The 18,966-nt window shown below is 42.2% G+C and overlaps 2 protein-coding genes across 12 annotated transcripts in view; one reads left to right on the top strand and one right to left on the bottom strand.

Annotated features, from left to right (window-relative positions):
- The window catches only part of EEA1 (early endosome antigen 1), a 68,786-nt gene extending 54,108 nt beyond the window's left edge, over positions 1 to 14,678 (bottom strand). The window contains exons 1-7 of one of the 3 annotated variants that reach the window (XM_085894314.1): positions 14,576 to 14,678; positions 10,033 to 10,086; positions 3,803 to 3,918; positions 2,938 to 2,995; positions 2,211 to 2,247; positions 1,946 to 2,095; positions 71 to 192 (exon numbers count right to left, since the gene is read on the bottom strand). In XM_085894314.1, coding sequence (XP_085750440.1) covers positions 71 to 192; positions 1,946 to 2,095; positions 2,211 to 2,247; positions 2,938 to 2,995; positions 3,803 to 3,918; positions 10,033 to 10,086; positions 14,576 to 14,605 — 567 coding nt within the window. In that variant the 5' untranslated portion in view covers positions 14,606 to 14,678. Of the gene's footprint in view, positions 1 to 70; positions 193 to 1,945; positions 2,096 to 2,210; positions 2,248 to 2,937; positions 2,996 to 3,802; positions 3,919 to 10,032; positions 10,087 to 14,116; positions 14,234 to 14,575 lie in introns of those variants that run through there. The other 2 variants (XM_085894315.1, XM_085894313.1) reach the window with 2 other exon arrangements.
- Positions 14,679 to 15,029: 351 nt separating this feature from the next.
- Positions 15,030 to 18,966, top strand: part of HEMK1 (HemK methyltransferase 1, mitochondrial release factors N(5)-glutamine) — a 68,898-nt gene continuing 64,961 nt past the window's right edge. The window contains exons 1-2 of one of the 9 annotated variants that reach the window (XM_085894331.1): positions 15,035 to 15,338; positions 16,333 to 16,522. In XM_085894331.1, the coding sequence (XP_085750457.1) occupies positions 16,343 to 16,522 (180 nt within the window). In that variant the 5' untranslated portion in view covers positions 15,035 to 15,338; positions 16,333 to 16,342. Of the gene's footprint in view, positions 15,339 to 15,911; positions 16,165 to 16,214; positions 16,523 to 18,966 lie in introns of those variants that run through there. The other 8 variants (XM_085894330.1, XM_085894333.1, XM_085894336.1 and 5 more) reach the window with 8 other exon arrangements.

Here is an 18,966-nt window from a genome sequence, read left to right as displayed (position 1 = left end):
CAGGGCCCCAGCCTCGATTTTGCTATCTAAAGAAGTAGGAAATGACCCAAGGTTTAGGCAAGAAGCACACCAGCTGTGCGTGCAGGTCAGTGCTGTGCGATTGTTCCATCTGTAGTTCAACTGCCACCTCTTGCAACCGCTGCTCTGCTGCCTTGCGCCGTTCTTGTTCTTCATCTAGATTAGCCTTCAGCCCTGCACAACAGATTCCACAAATGTGCAACTGATGGCTCATGAAAAGTATGGTTAATACTTCCAGCTAAGCCAGGAGGCATAAGCAAGCCCTGAAAGTTGTAAAAATATTCATTCAGAGATTATCGGAAGAAAAATCAGCAGGTTATTGTCTCTGCAACCGAAGGTGGATGGAGGCTATGTTTTCACCAGTCTGTGAGCAGGATATCTCAAAAAGTTAAGAAATGCGGACAAAATTTGGTGGACAGGTTGGGTGTGTCATAAGGACGAATTGATTAGATTTTGGTGAAGATCTGGATCCGGACACGAGAATTTTCAGCGATTCTTCACTATCGAGAGATGGGGCCAAAAGCAATATATGAGCATGGTACCGTAAAACGTTGTGGACGGATTCTGACAAAACTTGGTGGATGAGTTGAGTAGATGACAAGAGCATGCTGATTAGATTTGGGCTTCGGTCTAGTTAATACGAGCCTATCAGTGTGGTACAAAACGTAAACTGTTCAGCCTGGTGGAGGTATGCTCTCTACCAAGTGCGGTTCTCGTTACAAGCTGCAATGCAATTTATAACAGAATTGGTTGGTATGTTCCAGGCTTCCAAAAAGAAACCCAGATGGAAAATTTAACAGCATTCTTATTGCAATAAAAGCACTTTTCGAGCGAATCAAACAAGGGCAGACAGCAAAGTTGTCTTAGCTCGTTTTTAGTTGCTTTCTCATCAGGAAGCAATCCCTCATGAAAAAAACCTAATAAATGCTTCATTGTCCATGACAGTTTATTGGCTGGCAGGGTGGCCTAGAGCCCTAGAGGTATGCACTTTCACCTCTAAGTTGTCCAGCCTGGGTTTTAATCTCAACTCAGCTATTACCTGTCATCTGGGTGTGTCACAGGCAGTGCGATTCATCAATGTGTGCGCGTCATCCCTTGGATGGATGTTAAACTGGCGTCCTGTCTGCCAGTGTTAGTTGGGGGATGCTAAAGATGCCACAGTGTCCTTCGTGAAGAGTAGGCGAGCCATCGCCGGCACAATGAACAAATTCCAAAATTCCTTCATCAAGTGTCTGGCCTATACAGCCGGTTCATGAAAGACTTGGGGCTAAAAAAACCTCATCGGCCAACCGCACAATAATGTGGGAAATAATTGTGACCATTAAAGAAGAAGAATAAGTCCATAACAGTTTATAGTTGGGTCAAGAATCAAAGCCAGATGAGACAGTTCACTGGCATGCAAGTACGCTATCTCAAAGCTATCCTCCCAACACCGATACATATTAAGCAGGACTGCTGTAGTTTTACCAAGAAATTCCGAAAATCTACTCCTGGCTATAAAATTTCCATGAAACAAATCACCATGAGTGTTGACCAATCTCAATGGCTAATCCTTGAATATACTCCACTGGTCATGTCTTCTGCCATAGTTAAAAAAATTAAAAACCTACCACTATGACACATAAGTATACCCATCCATCCATCCATTAGGACCATACTCTGTGCAGAGCGTTGGTGCTGCCGAAGCAGTCTCCTTGGCTATTGGGAACAATCCTGGACGGGTCGCCACTCCGACACTATACCAGCATGCTGGCACTCATTTTGCCGACCTCGGAAGGATGACAGGCAGAGTCAACCCCACCTGGTGTTAATTCAACAGCTGAGCGGGATTTGAACTCAGGACCCTAGGATCCCAAGCCCACTACCTTAACCATTAAGCCAACACCAGGCATACAAGTATACCCACGGGTAACTTTGAGCTACACACCGGCAACGTCGATGGATAGTGACGCGGCCTTTTGCTCAAGCAGATCCTTCATGCGCTGCAGTTCACGGCGAGCTGTTTGAGCATCTTCCATATGTGCCCTCAGCTTTTGGTCTGCCGCTGCTGCTTCCACTTCATCCCTCGTCACGTCACCTGCATGCAACGCGATACATTTGACATCAATCTTCGGAAAAGTAACAATTTAAACAACCCGATGGCTTTAGTGCATCAGCTTTATCAAAGTGCCAAATACAGGTTAGCGACATACCTGGAAGCTCGACATCATTCTTTGTTACTTCTCCATCCTGAATAATAAACAACGGTAGGTTTGTACAACATGACCATCTCGATCACAGAGATTGTATATCATCAGGCTGTGTAAGCCATAAGCCAAGATACATCTTTGAATATATTCTGTGGCAACACAAGCTACATAAACAGGATGTTCAATCATTGATACAAAACATTCAAAGAGTCAGAAGAGTGAATCAAGGTAAGAAAACAGTACGTGATGTCAACCATCGCCATCACTGCTTTTACAATTGTCTTCTTCCTCTTTCTCTCTGTCTATCTTTCAAAGGCAGGACATGACTGCTGGTAGAATCATTGCAAGGGAGTGCAGCTGTGCCGTTAATGCAGTGCCTCCTGTAGGTTAGAGCAATAACTTGTAGAATTTGGTCAGGGTGTCAGCGATAACTCGCCTACTCATTATCGAAAGATACCGTGGGATCTTCAACGTGAACTAATACTATCCGACGGGACACCCAGCTTAAAATAGACGCACTTTGACGTGATGCCTTGCCGAGGAAGCACCAATTGGGTCACCAAAGCAAACAATGCCTCGGTAAGCATTTTGCACAAAGCTAGGTTTAATTTGAGCAAATCAGAGTTCCAACAGCTTACAACTGTGTTGAGAATCAGACTGAACTCAAAAGGAAGTGCACTACCTCTGCACCATCATGTCGGGACAATGAGCACCAGAAAAGAATACCTACCTTGAGAGGGGTGTGCAGGTCCTTGACATGATGTTCAGGTGCCACAACAACCACCTCACTTGAAAGCAGGTGTGTGCCAAGCAAAGAGTCGTCACGTACATGCACACGCACAGATAAAAGAAGTCATAAAACAACCTCCACATGCTACTTGGACGTCAAATTGTATTAAGTCAGCATAAATTCTATGTACCATAGTTGTAAACCATTCAGAAGAATGCTAAAAAATTTCATTTGATTCTGGTGTTTAAATTGTGGCAGTAACATGACCTTCTGAGTAGGAAACCAGGCCAGTCCACATCCAGGGCCAAATGAAAACGAATTAAGTGCACTCCATTAATCGTTCTGCATCAGTACACCTTCAGCTTCGAATGGTAGTTTTCAACAAGAAGTTTGAAGCTGATGGTCTTTGCTCAACGGGAGTCGAATGGAGTTGTAAAAGGGAAGCTAACCTGAGAGAACCTTGTTGTTTTTCTAACTTGCAACATGTTAGAGAGCCGAGTTTACTTCTCACACTGCCAAAAAATAATTTTCTTATCAAGAAAGTATTTTCTTAAAATAAGAAGTTTTCTTGAAACAAGAAAAATACGATAATTTTTTTTTTCCCTTGCGGATAGAAAAATGTTCTCATGGCTCTCTTCTTTAAAGAAAACTTTTCTCATCTTAAGAATATTATTTCTGGTAGTGCAGCAAGCGATTATTATATTGTACACTCATCATGTTTGTGGTTGTGTGCCACCTTGACGTTATACTAAAATGTATTTCGGGCACAAACTCGATGATGGCAATGCATGCGATCGCTGGCGGATTTTTATCATCAACTGATAGCACCGCAGTGCAAATGCGCAGGAGTATAACGGTTACCCACTGACTCAACTGGTCGTCGCCAGCAGGTTTCTCTCCTTGGCCATGCTCAACCTCGTAGTGCTGGAACAGCTCCTCGGCCGATTTGTGTGCGAGCATGCACATGGGGCAGATGAAACCCTGCCATGCACGCACACATACTCACAAGATAGATTTGTCTGGAATTGCAAATTTATACTGCCAAACGAAAATAAATCATTTCCACATTAATCAAATAAAAGAATGAGTAAAGTCTAAAAGAAATAAGACATAAAAGATAGATTAAAAAGAACAAATAAAATAAATTTTATACAACTGCATCCCTCATATTTTAAAAACAAAAATTTATTTTTTATCTCACTTTCCCTGGTCCCAAAGTAATCAGTTCCCTCTTCCATTTCTGTGTTTATCTGTGTTGCTCAATATCTGCTTTTCACATTCCCATCTCCGCTCCATTCTCTGTACCCCAACGTTATTTTATTACTGGCATTTAAGAAGCCCTTTTCTTAAACTAGCAGCGACGCTTGTGATCTTGTGCTGCAAAACTATGAACCAGATTGTAATAAATGGTTTAATCCAGCCAAAACATCTTGCACACCTGCTTTTGCCATCTTTGGTCCCCCCCCCACCACCCCCACCTCGGAGCACTCCACAACTCCTCCGCTTCTCATCCTACCCTCCAACGTTCCTTCCCCCGTTCTCATACTCCTCCCACCACCCATCTCACACAACCCTCCTTCCTTTCACTTGTTCCTTCCTCCTGTTCTCATACCCATCCCACTCAACCCACAAACCATCTCCCCAAAACCTCCATCAGTCAGACTCCCTCATGCCTTCTCCCATCTGAGGGATTCAAACAGATTTCCTTGTCCAGTTTGCCTCTGCATCTTCTGACATTATCTGTCTGACAGAAACCTTTCACACAGACTCCACTATCTCCTTTCCAAGCTATTTCCTCCTCCACTTTGACAAACACAGTTCACATCCTGGTGGTGGTGTTGCAGTATTTATTCAAAACTTCACTCCCCACAGCCACTGCTCCTCCTTGGCTACATGGCAGATTTCTGACTTTGTGATTCTCTGTAACAAACTCTGGTTTCTGTGTGGTTTGCAGTCCTCTTAGCTTTTATGACTCCATTTACAACACTGTTTCATCAGACACAGATTTATCTGACATCTCCCACCACAGTTATCAATTCTAATTCAAGGAGACAGTTGTCATCACACCAGCCATTAAATTACAATCAACTATTATGCAGCCAAGGTCTTCTGTCAAACAGTTGCCCTTTCCCAGTCGATCTCTTTTCCTACTCACACCTCCCCAAAAAGCAGTCACCCATTGATAGACTTCATCATATCAAACCTCCTCTCAAACATATTCTGCTGCGCCTGTGCTATTTTAATCGCATTCTTGTGAAAGTGTCTCCTTGGTGGTCTTCAGTGCTACCTAGGTGTCAACGTGCAAAGCAAATTAGGCTGGCATGACATCCGCTATCTCAATCACAGACTGGTCCATTATCTTATTGGATCCAGACAAACAGTTCCTCGGATTCCTTAATCAACAGACTACGTTTGAACTCCTTCATGTCACCAGTTGTCCTATTCGACATCCTGATTATGGTAGATCGAGACAGGTGGTGAGGCAATTGCAAAAAAGCAGCTCATTTTCTCCACCTGATGGGAACCGAAACTCACTCTGCGTAGCCTGGAACCAATGTGCTTCAGTCCTTCAACGAGCAAAATCCCAACATCAAGCTCACCTGTGGTCATACCTCTCAAGACTCTCACAATAACCCAAAGCCTCGTGGTGGCTGGTCAAGTGTATATCCATTCTGCTAAGTATACCTTCAATCAGAAGTGATGACATCAAGTTGGACACTGCTCAGGGAAAAAAGGATCTTCAATGAAAAAGCCATTGTCCCAAATCTCTTCCTTCCCTTATTCACACTTTCCTTCCCAACACATTGCTATCTGCAGCACATGGACTTCTGTCCCACTAAGATTGAGCTTCTTCTTCTCAATGTTGACGAGTCCTCAACAACTTGATCCGATAGCATTGGCACTGTAATCCTCAAGAATTGTGCTTTGGCCCTATACTATACTCTTTCCTCATTCTTCTCCAAGCCTTTCTTAGATGGGCTCCTGCTTTCAGCTTGAAAAGTTACAAAAAGAATTCCAAGTCTGATTCATTCAACTACAGACCAGTCAGCATTCTCCTCATCACAAGCAAGTGAAGGTATCTATCATTGCTGCAAAATAAAAATGTATACCTCAGGCATTATCTCTGATGTCTCGTTTGATTTCTGCCCTGTCTATTCTTCCATTATATTTTGCTCATTTTAACCCAACAATGGAAAGATGCAATAAATCTCAAACAAGAGATCAGGGTCATATCTCTTGAGCTATTGATCCTGTCTGGCATCCAACCCTATTTTCCAAGATGTCTACTAATGGTATTCAGAGGCCAACACTTGAATGGTTATCAGATATTCTTTATAATGGGGTGCTTTCTACATCTCGAGATCTCCCTCTTGAGGATAGTGGCCTGCAAGGTGGCCTTTTAGGACCGACCTTATTCTTGATCTACATCAATGACCTCTCTACTTCCTTTTATAATCCTCCGTCCAATTCTGCAGGCGACTCTACCCTGTGTGCAGAACAGTAAACCACACTTCTGAAAGGCAAGCTGCTGCAATATTTATCTCTGCAGACATGGGAGTGAGGGGTTGAAATAAATAAATAAATAAACAAATAAAATTAATTCGGCATACATATGGCATGTGAACACGGAATCACAACATCAAGAGTCACACCCAGCGGCAGCAAGAGCTACACAGTAACTCTACATTAATTACAGTCAATTGTGGTAATGCTCAATTAACTATAGTTCTAATGTGGTATACAATTTTTGTAGTTACTACAATAGACATTTGACTGTGGTAAGAATACATCAACTACAGAATAATACTACATCTATGATGTGGGTTTGTTTGTGTATGCACTCCTAAACCGCTGGATAGAACGAGTTGAAAATATGGCACTTTCAAAATGACGTAATCCTCCCCAGATTTCTCGTCAATTCAGTATTTTTTGTTGAAAAAGATGTGCATGTGCAGAAACCCCCAGCAACATAAGAAATTGTAGCATGAAACAACTCAAATAACTTTTAAAGAAGCCAAAAATACTTGGGAAAAGAACTTGAGAGAAAGGGGCATGCCTTTGCACTAGAACGAGTTGGAGAACTTCTTGATCAACTCATCCAAAAAGTTGATATGTTGAAGCAAGTAATGCAAAAATCCCGCGATGTGGGCCCGTGGAAGGCCAAAGGTTCTTCGACGGGCGAGTTCCACCTAAACCTTCGTGCTTCTTAACACCGATGGGAAGGCCATATCTAGGGCTTCTCGATGCAGAGGGTAAGTTTACCGAGATGATATTTACTATTAATCATGTTTGGGAGAAGGGGGGGTGGGAGTTTGTGGGCTATGAGTGCCTTTATTAAAATAAATATATGTTTTTGGACAAGATAAATTATACCACATTTTTGCATGTATTGGTAAAAGGAGAAGCATCGGTCATGTGTGTGCGTGTGTCATATCTGTCGCCGTCGCTATCCAATTGTATCAAGAAGAAATGGTACGAGCTTGCTATCTCTCATCTTTGGATATTTCTCATGTTCCTTTATTCTCGTGAATCTGATTAACATTCGGGAACAGAACCATTCTGGTTAACCATTTTGAAATTGCCACTCTTTCGTATAAATGTTGGAAATTGTGTTTAAAAGATGATTTGAATCACACATCTCATGCTAGCAATGGCAGAAAGTGCTTGTTGAGCAGAATCGAATCAGTGTAAAGACACAGACAACATGTGTAAAATGCCTCATTTAGCATTCATACGTCATTTCGAAAGAGCCGTATTGGTGGTTGTATTGGAGATGGGTCTAAGAAGGTTTTAGGTGGTAAAACATTATTGCAGTGAGGTGAAGCAAGACGACAGCGATACTTTAGTTAACTGAAGAACAACTACAGTAGTTGTATTGTAGTGATCTGTAGTTGTATTGCAGTGAAGTGAAGTGCTGCCATTTTACATCGAGTATACCAACTATAGTCGAAAGGAAGTCCAACGAATTTTTTTCCAATTTATCAGTGTAGAATTATTTAGGGTGAAAGCATGGTAAAATGGGACACAAAGTGGCCACAGACATGAAAATTTCAAAATCAATATATTTCCATGTATCATATACCAAAATGTACATGAGAGTGTGCTGAATAAGAAAATAAAAAAAGAAAATAAATATAGTTAAAGGGGTCTGAACAGTTAAATGGGGTGAAGCCGAGGCACCCTTTGGCACAGAAATTTCACAAAATGTGTGAGCAGTGAGTTTTTACTTTCATTTAGAGTAAATGTATGTCTTTCCTTGTCATACTAGCAATTACCAATGTTTATTAAAGTAATAATGGAGCATAAATAAACACAGACATTGGTGTTGTTCATAAACAATGTAATGTTGGTTTGACTGACTGCAGCAGGTAAAAACAGAATATTACACATATAAATACTTATCTAACACATTAGCAACTGTCCAAAACACTTTATGGGACAATTTTATGCATTTTCTGCAGTTTTTGCTGGTGGACTAATTTTAGGCATTTTTGCTATTTTCCCTATTTTGACAATTTATTTTAAAATAATTAAATGTTATATATATATATATATATATATATATATATATATATATATATATATATATATATATATATATATATATATATATATATATATATATATATATATATGTATATGTTTTATTCATTTTAAGTGCTTTATTACTTGGTAGTTATGCAAATAAAATTAGAACATAGCCATACAATACTTTATGCAAGACAGTAGCAATCCTCAAAAAGTGCTCCACAGCACAATTTCTTCACAATTTACTTGGGATATATTGCATGATCGCATATATTGGCATACCAAAATTAGTCAAATAAGTCTGATAAATAAGCCTCTTGGGGATATATCATACTAGCTGTAACCATAGATGGAGAGATTTAATGCACAAGGCTCATTCATTGTGTAGAATCTTCAGTATAGAGCAACCAATATTGCACAAATAACAAATATGTCGAAAATGTTGAGGTACGTGACAGAAAATAATAAGTTAATTCTTTTGAAATATAAATCTATATTCTAGAGACACCCTTACTTTCTAATAACATTTTATAACATGTCCTGTACCAACTGACATAAAGAAAATGATTGTAAATATTATATTTTTGAAAATTTTCACAAAATTATGGGGGTAAGTAGGGTGTTGAGGTACGTGACAGAAATGGACTACTTGCCAGTTCACAGCTGATGTATTAAATACACAGCAACAAATACAAGTTTTAGCACTTGTTATAAGTCGTGTGACTTCTACTTAATATTTGAAAAGTAATTACATGTTTTTAAAATACAATTAAGCTTACCTGTGTGGGCTATTGCGGCATCTATGGATTTCTTTCACAAGCTGATTACGAAGGTATGTCATCTGCAGTGGTTATATTGTCAAAACCATGCTGCATTTCTCAGAAAATTCCATGTGGATGAAAGGTCAAGGCCATAGCCTCCTTCTGGTAGCATTAATTACTACCTGTGCTGCCATCTGATGTTTTATATTATACAAATAAAAATGCCATGTCAAATTTGGCCACTGATTACACTGTAAATGCAGAAACATGGCAATATTCACATGCCTGTAAAATAGTAACCGTTCAACATAGAGCCTCAAATTTTTCAACATAACATCTATTCATATTGGTGCAGATCTAGATTTAATATGAAATTTATATCTATTGAACAGACATAATTATGGATTAAAAATTTTACTTTTGATACCCTAATATTGAAATGTCCCATTTACCATGCTTTCACCCTTTAGTTATCTAGTTCCGTCAAGTCGTGACCAACTTTTGGTGACAATCATGATCATTTTGGCGAGCAAAATACTATAAAAGTACTGCAGTTTAAATGTTATGCAGAACTAGTGTCATATAATTGTATTGCAGTACAACTAGAGTATAGTACTTTATAGTTACTCTCATAAAACTACAAAATGTACTGCAGTAATACTACAAGATTTAAACTATAGTACAACTATTGGAATGTTCTTGCCTGGGAGGCTCATATGGGAGTTGTTGAAAGCATTACTTGCATGAATTGTTGAGAATGTGTGCAAAGTCACAATGACAAGCCATTTTCTATAGGCCAACCGACCTCCGACGATTCCCGTGCAGGATCTCCATCTGCTTCTTCCTGACGACCACCTCCCTATCAATACACAGCACAGCAGTCAAACTGTCAAGACAAGCTAACATTGGAGTTTTACCACATGCACAGAAAGTCAGATTGTCATATCCAAACAGATGCCACATTCAAACCAGCACTCCCCCAAAGGCATGCCAGCTTGTTATACTTGCGCAAAAACTCACTTGGCCAGCAAGCCACATACAAACCTGAAATCAGTCGGCCAGCAACCTGGCCCACCACATATGTGCACGCACTCACTCGACTAGAAGGCTGGCCAGACTGTCACCAGCTGTCCCGTATTTTACGATTTTATTTTTTTTACGACCAGCTGTCCCGTATTTATACCAAAACAGCCCATGTCCCATTTCATACCTTCCTGGGATGCCATTTGTCTTGCAACATCGTCAGTACCGGTACTGTCTTTTGGCAAATTTTGGTTGTGATGCCATTTACCATGACAAAAAATATATTCCTGCTACGAAACGTTACAGATTTGATCGACAGATGTTTCTGAACAATCTGACTGCCAGAAGTAGGAGGGCCACCAAGAGTACCCGGGCAATCGATGCTTGCACATGACACAATCATGGTCTGTGTACTGTGATAGCACAGTAAATGATGTGCGGTGGTTCTAGCTATAGTGCTATACCAACCTAAGCCCACATGTACTAACCCAAAAAGCGATAAAATTCTCAGTCTCAAAAAAAAATACAAAGTTACTAAATTTGTTCAATTGCATTCATTTTTCATTATCAAATCGGATTATGTGTATGTGGAAAAAACAATGATGGAATAAAAGAATCAAAACTGCAGCAACAATAATTTTGTACTTTTGCCATTTCTATATTTTATTTTTTATTTTTGAACAGATTGTGCCTAAAGTATAAAATGACATCGAAAAAATGGTACAATTTAAAGAATATGAATAAAACGTAGAATAAAATATACAGAAGAACACTTTCCACAATTAAATATTCATATATTCTCACATCAAAAATAAATGCACAATAAATCAAACTTACAAGAAAAGAGAAGGAGAATGTCACACGTCGTACAACTACATTCTGGCAATGCCAAGCATGCTCTGGAAGGCATCTCGGGCAAATTCAAATACAGTACTGAAATACTTAAAATGTCAAAATTTACTGAAATACTTAAAATGTCATAATTTACTGGAATATTTAAAATCTCATAAACAACTGAAATACTTTAAATGTCATAATTTACATAAATACTTAAAATCTCACAATTTATTTAAATACTTTAAATGTCATTGTTTATTCAAATACAGTAAACCCTCGCTTAACGTTGTGGTTACGTTCTTGAAAAGTACGACTTTAACTGAAACGACTAAGCGAATCCAATTTCCTCATAATAATTAATATAAATGGGTGGGAGGGGGTGTGGTTAGATTTCAGGGAAAAATGGTATCATCAGACAAAAGACATGGTTTACAGACAAAAGACTGTTTTTTTATCATCAGCCAAAAGACAATGTTATCATTGAATAGACAGGGCAGAGTACAAGTTTTAAATAATTTTCAAAACAATTGAATTTGATTTTTTTTTCTCATCGTCTCGAGTTGCTTCAGATCTTCATAGTTAGCTCTTCTCCATACGATTGCAGAAGTTGTGTAACATCGGCTTCTTCCACCTCATCAAAACCTGCTTCATTGGCCAAGCCGAGGATAACTTTCTTTATAGCGGGGGTCAATATCTTTAAATACTTTCAAATCATTGACACATTCAGTCCAAAGCTTCCTCCACACACCATTCATGCACACCTGAGTAACGTCAACCCAGGACCCACCGATGTTTTCAATGCACTTGAGAATGCTTCGATCAGTTTAACATATAAACATGTGGCAGCTATTCAGGTGGATCACTACTTGTCAAACAACTGAGATCGGAGAGGGTGACACAACTACCGATGTTATTGATGCACAGCTTTGTTGTATAAAAGGCCTAAACTGTATGTACTCTCGGTGTGCTTATACAATGGTATTTACTGTCTGGTTTATACTGTACCTTTATTAAACCATTCGTTTGGTACTACATTATAGGGAAAACGGCTTTTATAATGGAATGGTGAATGACTTTAAATGAGTATGTTGGCCAAAAGATCAGCGAGATAATAACAAAACAATGTTAACAGAGACTATGTTAAGCAAGGACTTACTGTATGGAAAAAATCTCACAGTGTTTTAAAATATTTTAAATCTCATCGTTTATTCAAATATTTTAAATCTCAAATCTGACCTCCTACCACCTACAAGGCCTTCATCTCCAGCTTGATGGAGTACTGCTCTCCCGTCTGGGCTGGCTCCACTGCCTCACATCTTGCTCAGCTTGACACTGTGGAAACAGTCTTTCAAGATCATTGGAATCTCCTGTGCTGAAGCTCTGAGTCGATGGGTCTATCACTTTGCTATTGTAGACAGCTCAGTGGTCTGTCTTCTACCACCTCCTTCCTGGTCTTGCACCCTGTGCCCGTTCCATGCTTTGTCACCCCCAGGTTTCTGCAGGGCTCACATGGTCCACCATCAACCCTCTTGTGGTAAAATTACCTAAATCCAGGATCACTGATCACCTCCACTCATATGTTCCTCTTTTGTCCCACCCGTGGAATCAACTTCCACATCCCCTTCAATCTCATTATTCCCTCTAAGTCTTCACGACAGCTGTTCACCACCATCTCAGATCGTCCTCAATGCAAAATCATGATCTTTTCTATCCTCATTAACCACACCCAAGTCTCTCCTAATTTTCAAGTTTTTCATCCTTGGAATTTCCTTCTGCATGCAGGCATGTTTTGTGTCCTGTTTTTGTCCGTTACGTCCTGATCCATTGAGTGTGCTTACTCTTCCACAAGCCTCGACTATGCATACAATTTCTTTTTTATCTCATAGTTTATTCAAATATTTAAAATATCACAGCTTCAATGGGCTCCACCCTCCCTCCCTGGACACAAGGAGCACCGCCTGTTCACCCTGCAAATGGGCCTGCAGAAGCCCACTTGAAACTTGATCACTGCCGAAGTGTACCCCTTTTTTCACAAGAGCATGGAAAAGAGCAAGGTGGAGTGCATACCTCCGCCAGGCTGTACAATTTACATCTTGGATCCTACGACTTGGCCGCATCTGGATCCACAACTGAACCAAAATCTAATCGGCATGTTCTTGTCACCTATCCAACTCATCGACCTCGTTTTGTCATAACCCATCCACAATTTTTTTTAGATATCATGCTATATATCGTTTTTGGCCATATCTCTCAATGGTGAAGAATCACTTGAAAAAAAAATCTCGTTAAAAAAACAAAAAAAAACTGAGCAATTCGTCTGTGCGCAGTCGACGGGTATGCCTCCGCTCTCCCGCACAAACACTAGTCTTGACATATTTGACCCTTGACCTTTAGCATATCTGGCACAAAATCTACTCGGTTAATTGCTCTGTCTAACTTTACCTTTGTACCAAGTTTGATGAAATTCTGTCGAATATTTCCTGAGTTAGTGCGTAAACAGTAAAATTTCAGTTTGACCTTGACCTTTGACCTTTATCATATCTGGCCCAAAATCTAATTACGTAATTGCCCTGTCTTACTTAACCTTTTTACCAAGTTTGATGAAATTCTACAATTTGATTCTTGAGTTATCGCGTAAAAGAAAATCCAGACGGACGGACAACCCAGAAACATAATACAAAAAATTACAAACAAAAACTACCAAAAAATACAAACAAAAACTACAAAAAAAATACATTTTTTTTCTTTCATTAATTAAAAACATTTTTTTCCCCCCAGTTTCTTTCTTGGATCTTGGGTTGGTGTGGTGTTCACGCAGGCATGATGGGCTGAATGGCGTCCACCTGTGTTGGATTTCCTTGTAGTATCTGGATTCGGACCTTCACCAAAAACCGAATCAATTAGTCCTCATCACACACCCAACCTCTCCATCAAGTTCTGTCCGAATCCGTCAACTTTTTGAAACATCCTTCCCACAAACACAGACACAAACACAAACAAACAAGGGTGAAAACATAGCTTCCGCCCACCTGATTAACTTGCTCGCGTTTGCCAAGCCGGTCGTTGGAGTGCTTAAGCCGCTCGGCGAGCACTCGACCAGAAACTTGGTCAGTGAACACAACCCTGGTCATCCCAGCCGGCACATCCAATTCAATCAATCAGTCAGTCAGTCAGTCAGTGTCAGTCAGTCAGCAAGCGTGCAACACTGTCGTGGACCAACTCACGACCGATCATCACCATGGTAACCTGAAAATTATCACGAATTAAATAAATAAAAAAACCACTTTGGCTACAAGTGTTCAAATAACATAAACTATTATAATTATCGTTCATCATGGAATATCCGGAGCTGTCTAAACGCTAATTTATGATACAATGACGCCTGAGTACATCCCCCAAACTTTCACAGTGGAACCACCAACCAAAACACCTTCCTCCGTCAGGCCCAAGTCATGAGCAACCAGAGAAACCCCGATTCAGCGTCTCACCGGCGTTTTAATCCGCAATCTGCGCAACATGATAAAAACTCAACAAACTCGGCAGCGCACAGGGAAATCCCGACGTCACTTCCTGTCTCCGATGTATGTTTGAGTGTATTTTAATTAAACCACCAATCATTGGCTAAATACAAGATTTTAACACTTGTTAAAAAATAACTGAATTTTTTTAACAAGTGTTAAATAACTGAATAAAGCAGTTTTTATTTCCAAGACAGGGTAAACGCCGAACACGACGTTCAAGAGATACGACCAAACGCATATCAAGAGCTCCCACCTATACACCGCCCAAACTATCAAGTTGACGTTGCGTCCTCTCTGCCTGGTAAAAGAATGCCAAACCGAGAGTGAAATTCTTAATATGTAGATAAGATGAAATGGAATCGATTGGTTTTTATTAAGAAAGTAAGAAAATTGTGCAGCGCAAGTAAAAATGGCATTGGGGAAAATTTTTGCCTCAGGCAGCGAAGGTCGACGGATTTTGTTTTCACCCGTCTCTCTGTGGGAAGGCTGTCTGAAAAAATTATCTTTGGATTCGGATGAAACTTGGAGGACGGATTGGGTGCGTGACGAGGACTGATGGACTCGATTTTGGGGAGGATCCGGATTTTTTTTTAACTCACCTGAGCTTTAGTCCGCAGTGTCCGCAGGTTAGTCAGTGAGTCTGTAATAGACACCAGTCATTATCGCTTCAAGTAAACACACGATTCCGATGAAACTTGACTACAACCTTCATCACCCGTGATGTACCAAGGTTTGTTCATGACATTAAAAATAAAATCCCGAGGTATTTACTTTCTTCTCCATTATATTATATTATATTTTGTGGGTTATCCATGCCTATTCGTGGTTCCCTGGTTATCTTATCCAGTCACGTCCAGGTGAGTGCCCCAGGGGTCCTGTCCCTACTGTATGTTTTACATTATTATGGTGGGATTAGAAGCATGTAAAAATGCTTTCACTATTAAGTTAAAAGTTGGCCCAATAAAATCTCTGTACGTGATTGAGCGTCATGATCTTATTCTTATTCTTATTCTTATTCTTATTCTAATTCTTCTTATTCTAATTCTTCTTATTCTAATTCTTCTTATTCTAATTCTTCTTATTCTAATTCTTCTTATTCTAATTCTTCTTCTTATTCTTCTTCTTCTTCTTATTCTTCTTCTTCTAATTCTAATTCTTCTTATTCTTCTTATTCTTATTCTTCTTATTCTTATTCTTCTTATTCTTATTCTTCTTATTCTTATTCTTCTTATTCTTCTTCTTATTCTTATTCTTCTTATTCTTATTCTTCTTCTCGATGCAGCGTCATCAGTTGGTTTCGTGAAGGCATTTGTAATTTGTTCAGGGTGCCGGCGACAGCTCGCCGACTCTTCATGAAGGGCATCGAGGGAGGGATGTTTAATGTCCATTCGTTAATATCGACAGACGGGACGTCCAGTTTAACGTGCACATTGATGTGAAAAACCCGGATGACAGTTCATAGCTGGGTCGGGATTCGAACCACCCAGGCGAGACAGCTTCGAGTGTGCGTCGAGCTCGAATCGAGGCCATCCTTGTCAGCCCGCACCAGGAATGATGTAAAAAGTCTGCGACATGGTTTTTATTTTTTTTTGTGCATCGCTGTCGTTGTTGTGTCAGGATGTAAATTCTTAAAACAACAACAACAACAACAACGGCGGTAAGGATCCACGTGCAGCGATGTGCAGCCTTTTGTACCAGATGCGCGTGCTCTGTCCCCGCCACAGCAGCAGCATCATGTGGAGCGTGTCTCGGGCCGCCGCTGCAGCCCGACCGTTTGTGAGCCGTCGCCGTCGCAGTTGGCGGAACGCCGCCATGTGGCTGCGTCTCTGGCAGCGAAGGTTTGCCCTCCGAGGAGTCTCCGAACCGAGGAATTCCGCCGAACTGCTTCTCGCTCATTGTGTGGGCGCTGACACGGTCATTGCTTCCTCATTCAGACACACACACGTACACACACACACACACACACACACACACACACACACACACACACACACACACACACACACACACACACACACACACACACACACACACACACACACACACTACCTTAAGCCAACTTGAACTTGAGCAGTGCATTTGAATCAAATAGATTTGGCCCATTCGAGTTCATTATTATACAGTATTCTGCTTCCCGTGGTGCCCTTGATGGTGGCAGCACGATTTCAAGACCGTCCGGTTGTGCGGATACCTTTGGTTAGGTCCCCTAGGAGGTGCTACTTCACAAATATTACACAAACTAGACCCGGGTAAACCTGGTGCTGGCTTCGTGGTTAGGGTGGTGGCTGGGGATCCTAGAGTCCTGAGTTCAAGCCCCGTTGGCCGCTGAATTAATACATCAGGGGTTGATTTCGCCTGTCATCCTTCCGAAGTCGGAAAAATGAGTAGCAGTTCCAGTGTGTACTGGTAGAGGGGCACTGCATCAGCGACACAGTCGCGCTTCCGAGAAATGATAGCTCCACCGGCAGCTAAGCTGAACAAGAAGAACCAGACCCGGTGGTTGTAGTGTCGTGGTAGGGGTGCTTAGAAGGCAGACACGAGCGGAGGAACAGTCGAGCCCGGCTTTGTTGCACCAGCGCGAGCGCGGGCGTACTTTGCCCGCAGCTCTCCTTTATTACGTACTCAATGCACTCACGAGCCGCGGCGACTACGGCACCCACTACAACGCCTCAGGCGGCGCGCACTCCTTATATCCCTGGCAGACACGATGATCATGCCGACCACTCCCCCCCACCATCATGCCCTGCCCCGCAGGCCCGCAGGCTATACCACACTCCTCCCTCCTAAAACCATGATTATTAAATGATCATCATCATAATAAGCATAAGCAGCACGAAATACCACGGTATAAAAGCAGACAAGGTACAAAAAAGAAACAGCATAGTATAAAAGCACATCACATCATATAACATGTCGATGCGAGCGAGTGGAGCTGCAACGGCCAGGTTCCGAAGACTGAGTTGCACAATGCACCTACGAATCCCTGACCGCATTACCGATATGAAGCAGCAAGGCGAGAAGCACAGCAGCACTACGCAGCAAAAGCGCCCCCAGGCGGCTCATACTTACATGGCCTTCGGCGAGGTCGGGGCGACCTCCCGAGCAAACCTCCCTCGGCACCATCAAACGCCTCCGGCCCACAAGGCGGCACATCTCCCCCAGCCAGACCTGAAGCAGATAAACATTCCGAGGCCGGAAGCCCGCTGTCTGGAAGCCGTGGCGCCAACGCCAGACCCGACTGACCTTGGGTGGGGGCGCTGAACAGCGCCGTTGGCTGGATGCAACCAATGCCCCACAACAACCCACGCACTACAATCAGTTGAGATTCCAACGCATGTCCAAACGGCCTTGAGCGAAAACAGAGAGCCGCGTCCCAGGCGCGAGGCACGTCTGACCCTGCCGAAACCAGAGGTGGGGGTAACGCTGAACAGCGCACCAGCCCCGGCTCCGAGTCGATCTCCGAGACCCACACGGCAGTTAGACGGTAGCAACTCCATTCAAACCACACTTCAACCACAGGCTCGTCATAAATCAATAAGAACATCGTTGGTACAATTGCAAACTCATTTTCCCGTACAGCGCGTTCTTTCGATAAAATCCCTGCACATGACAAAGCAACCACCCGCGGCCTGGGGCAACGGGAGGCCAATAAAACCTCTTTATTTGCCACCATCGCTCCCAAAGCCTCCACATCACATTGATCATAATGCAAATCCCATCGATTGATCTCAGCCAAACCCACTTCCACACAGGAACTGTCGGCATTTATTTCAACAACGTTAAACCGCACCACTAGAGCAATGAAAAACAAATATGCAATGAACAGCAACCCATAAACCACATCACGTGTCTGTTTCTTGAACGCGACGGGCTCGCTGCAACTCCCCGTCGAAATCGCCTGACCGACACAGGCGCGCATTGCCTCATGAGCGCAGCCGAAGCGCGAGAGCTCAGCGTGAGAGCTGGCTCGGCTCTCGTTGCTCCCGAACCGCACACCACCGTTGCCGGCAGCAACGAACGGCCGCTCCCGTTGCATCGATGCGGCTCCCGCCGCCAGAACCTCGCCCTCGGAACTCGAAGACAGCCTCGAAGGGAGCACCGGCACACCTGGAGGTACGAACTGGAGATCCAGCCCGAGGTGCGTCAACCAGTCCCGACCCAAAAGGGCGGGCCCCTCCCCTCGCACCACAAACACCGAGAGTAGGGCGCTTCGACCCCGGTAGAGCACCGAGACGTCGGCCACCGCACGCGGTGCAATCGCTTCGCCGGTGTACGTGTGCGATGCGAGGGCAGCACGAGTGGACTCAACTCGACACCCGATCAGTGCCCCAATCACTTTGACCTCCACTGGCATCGGT

Source organism: Eptatretus burgeri, chromosome 9 (genome assembly GCF_056783735.1).
Source record: "Eptatretus burgeri isolate ZD-2024b chromosome 9, Ebu_testis_v1, whole genome shotgun sequence".
NCBI lineage: Eukaryota > Metazoa > Chordata > Myxini > Myxiniformes > Myxinidae > Eptatretus > Eptatretus burgeri.
The sequence above is the reverse complement of the archived record's forward strand: the minus strand, read 5'-3'. Positions and strand labels throughout refer to the sequence as shown.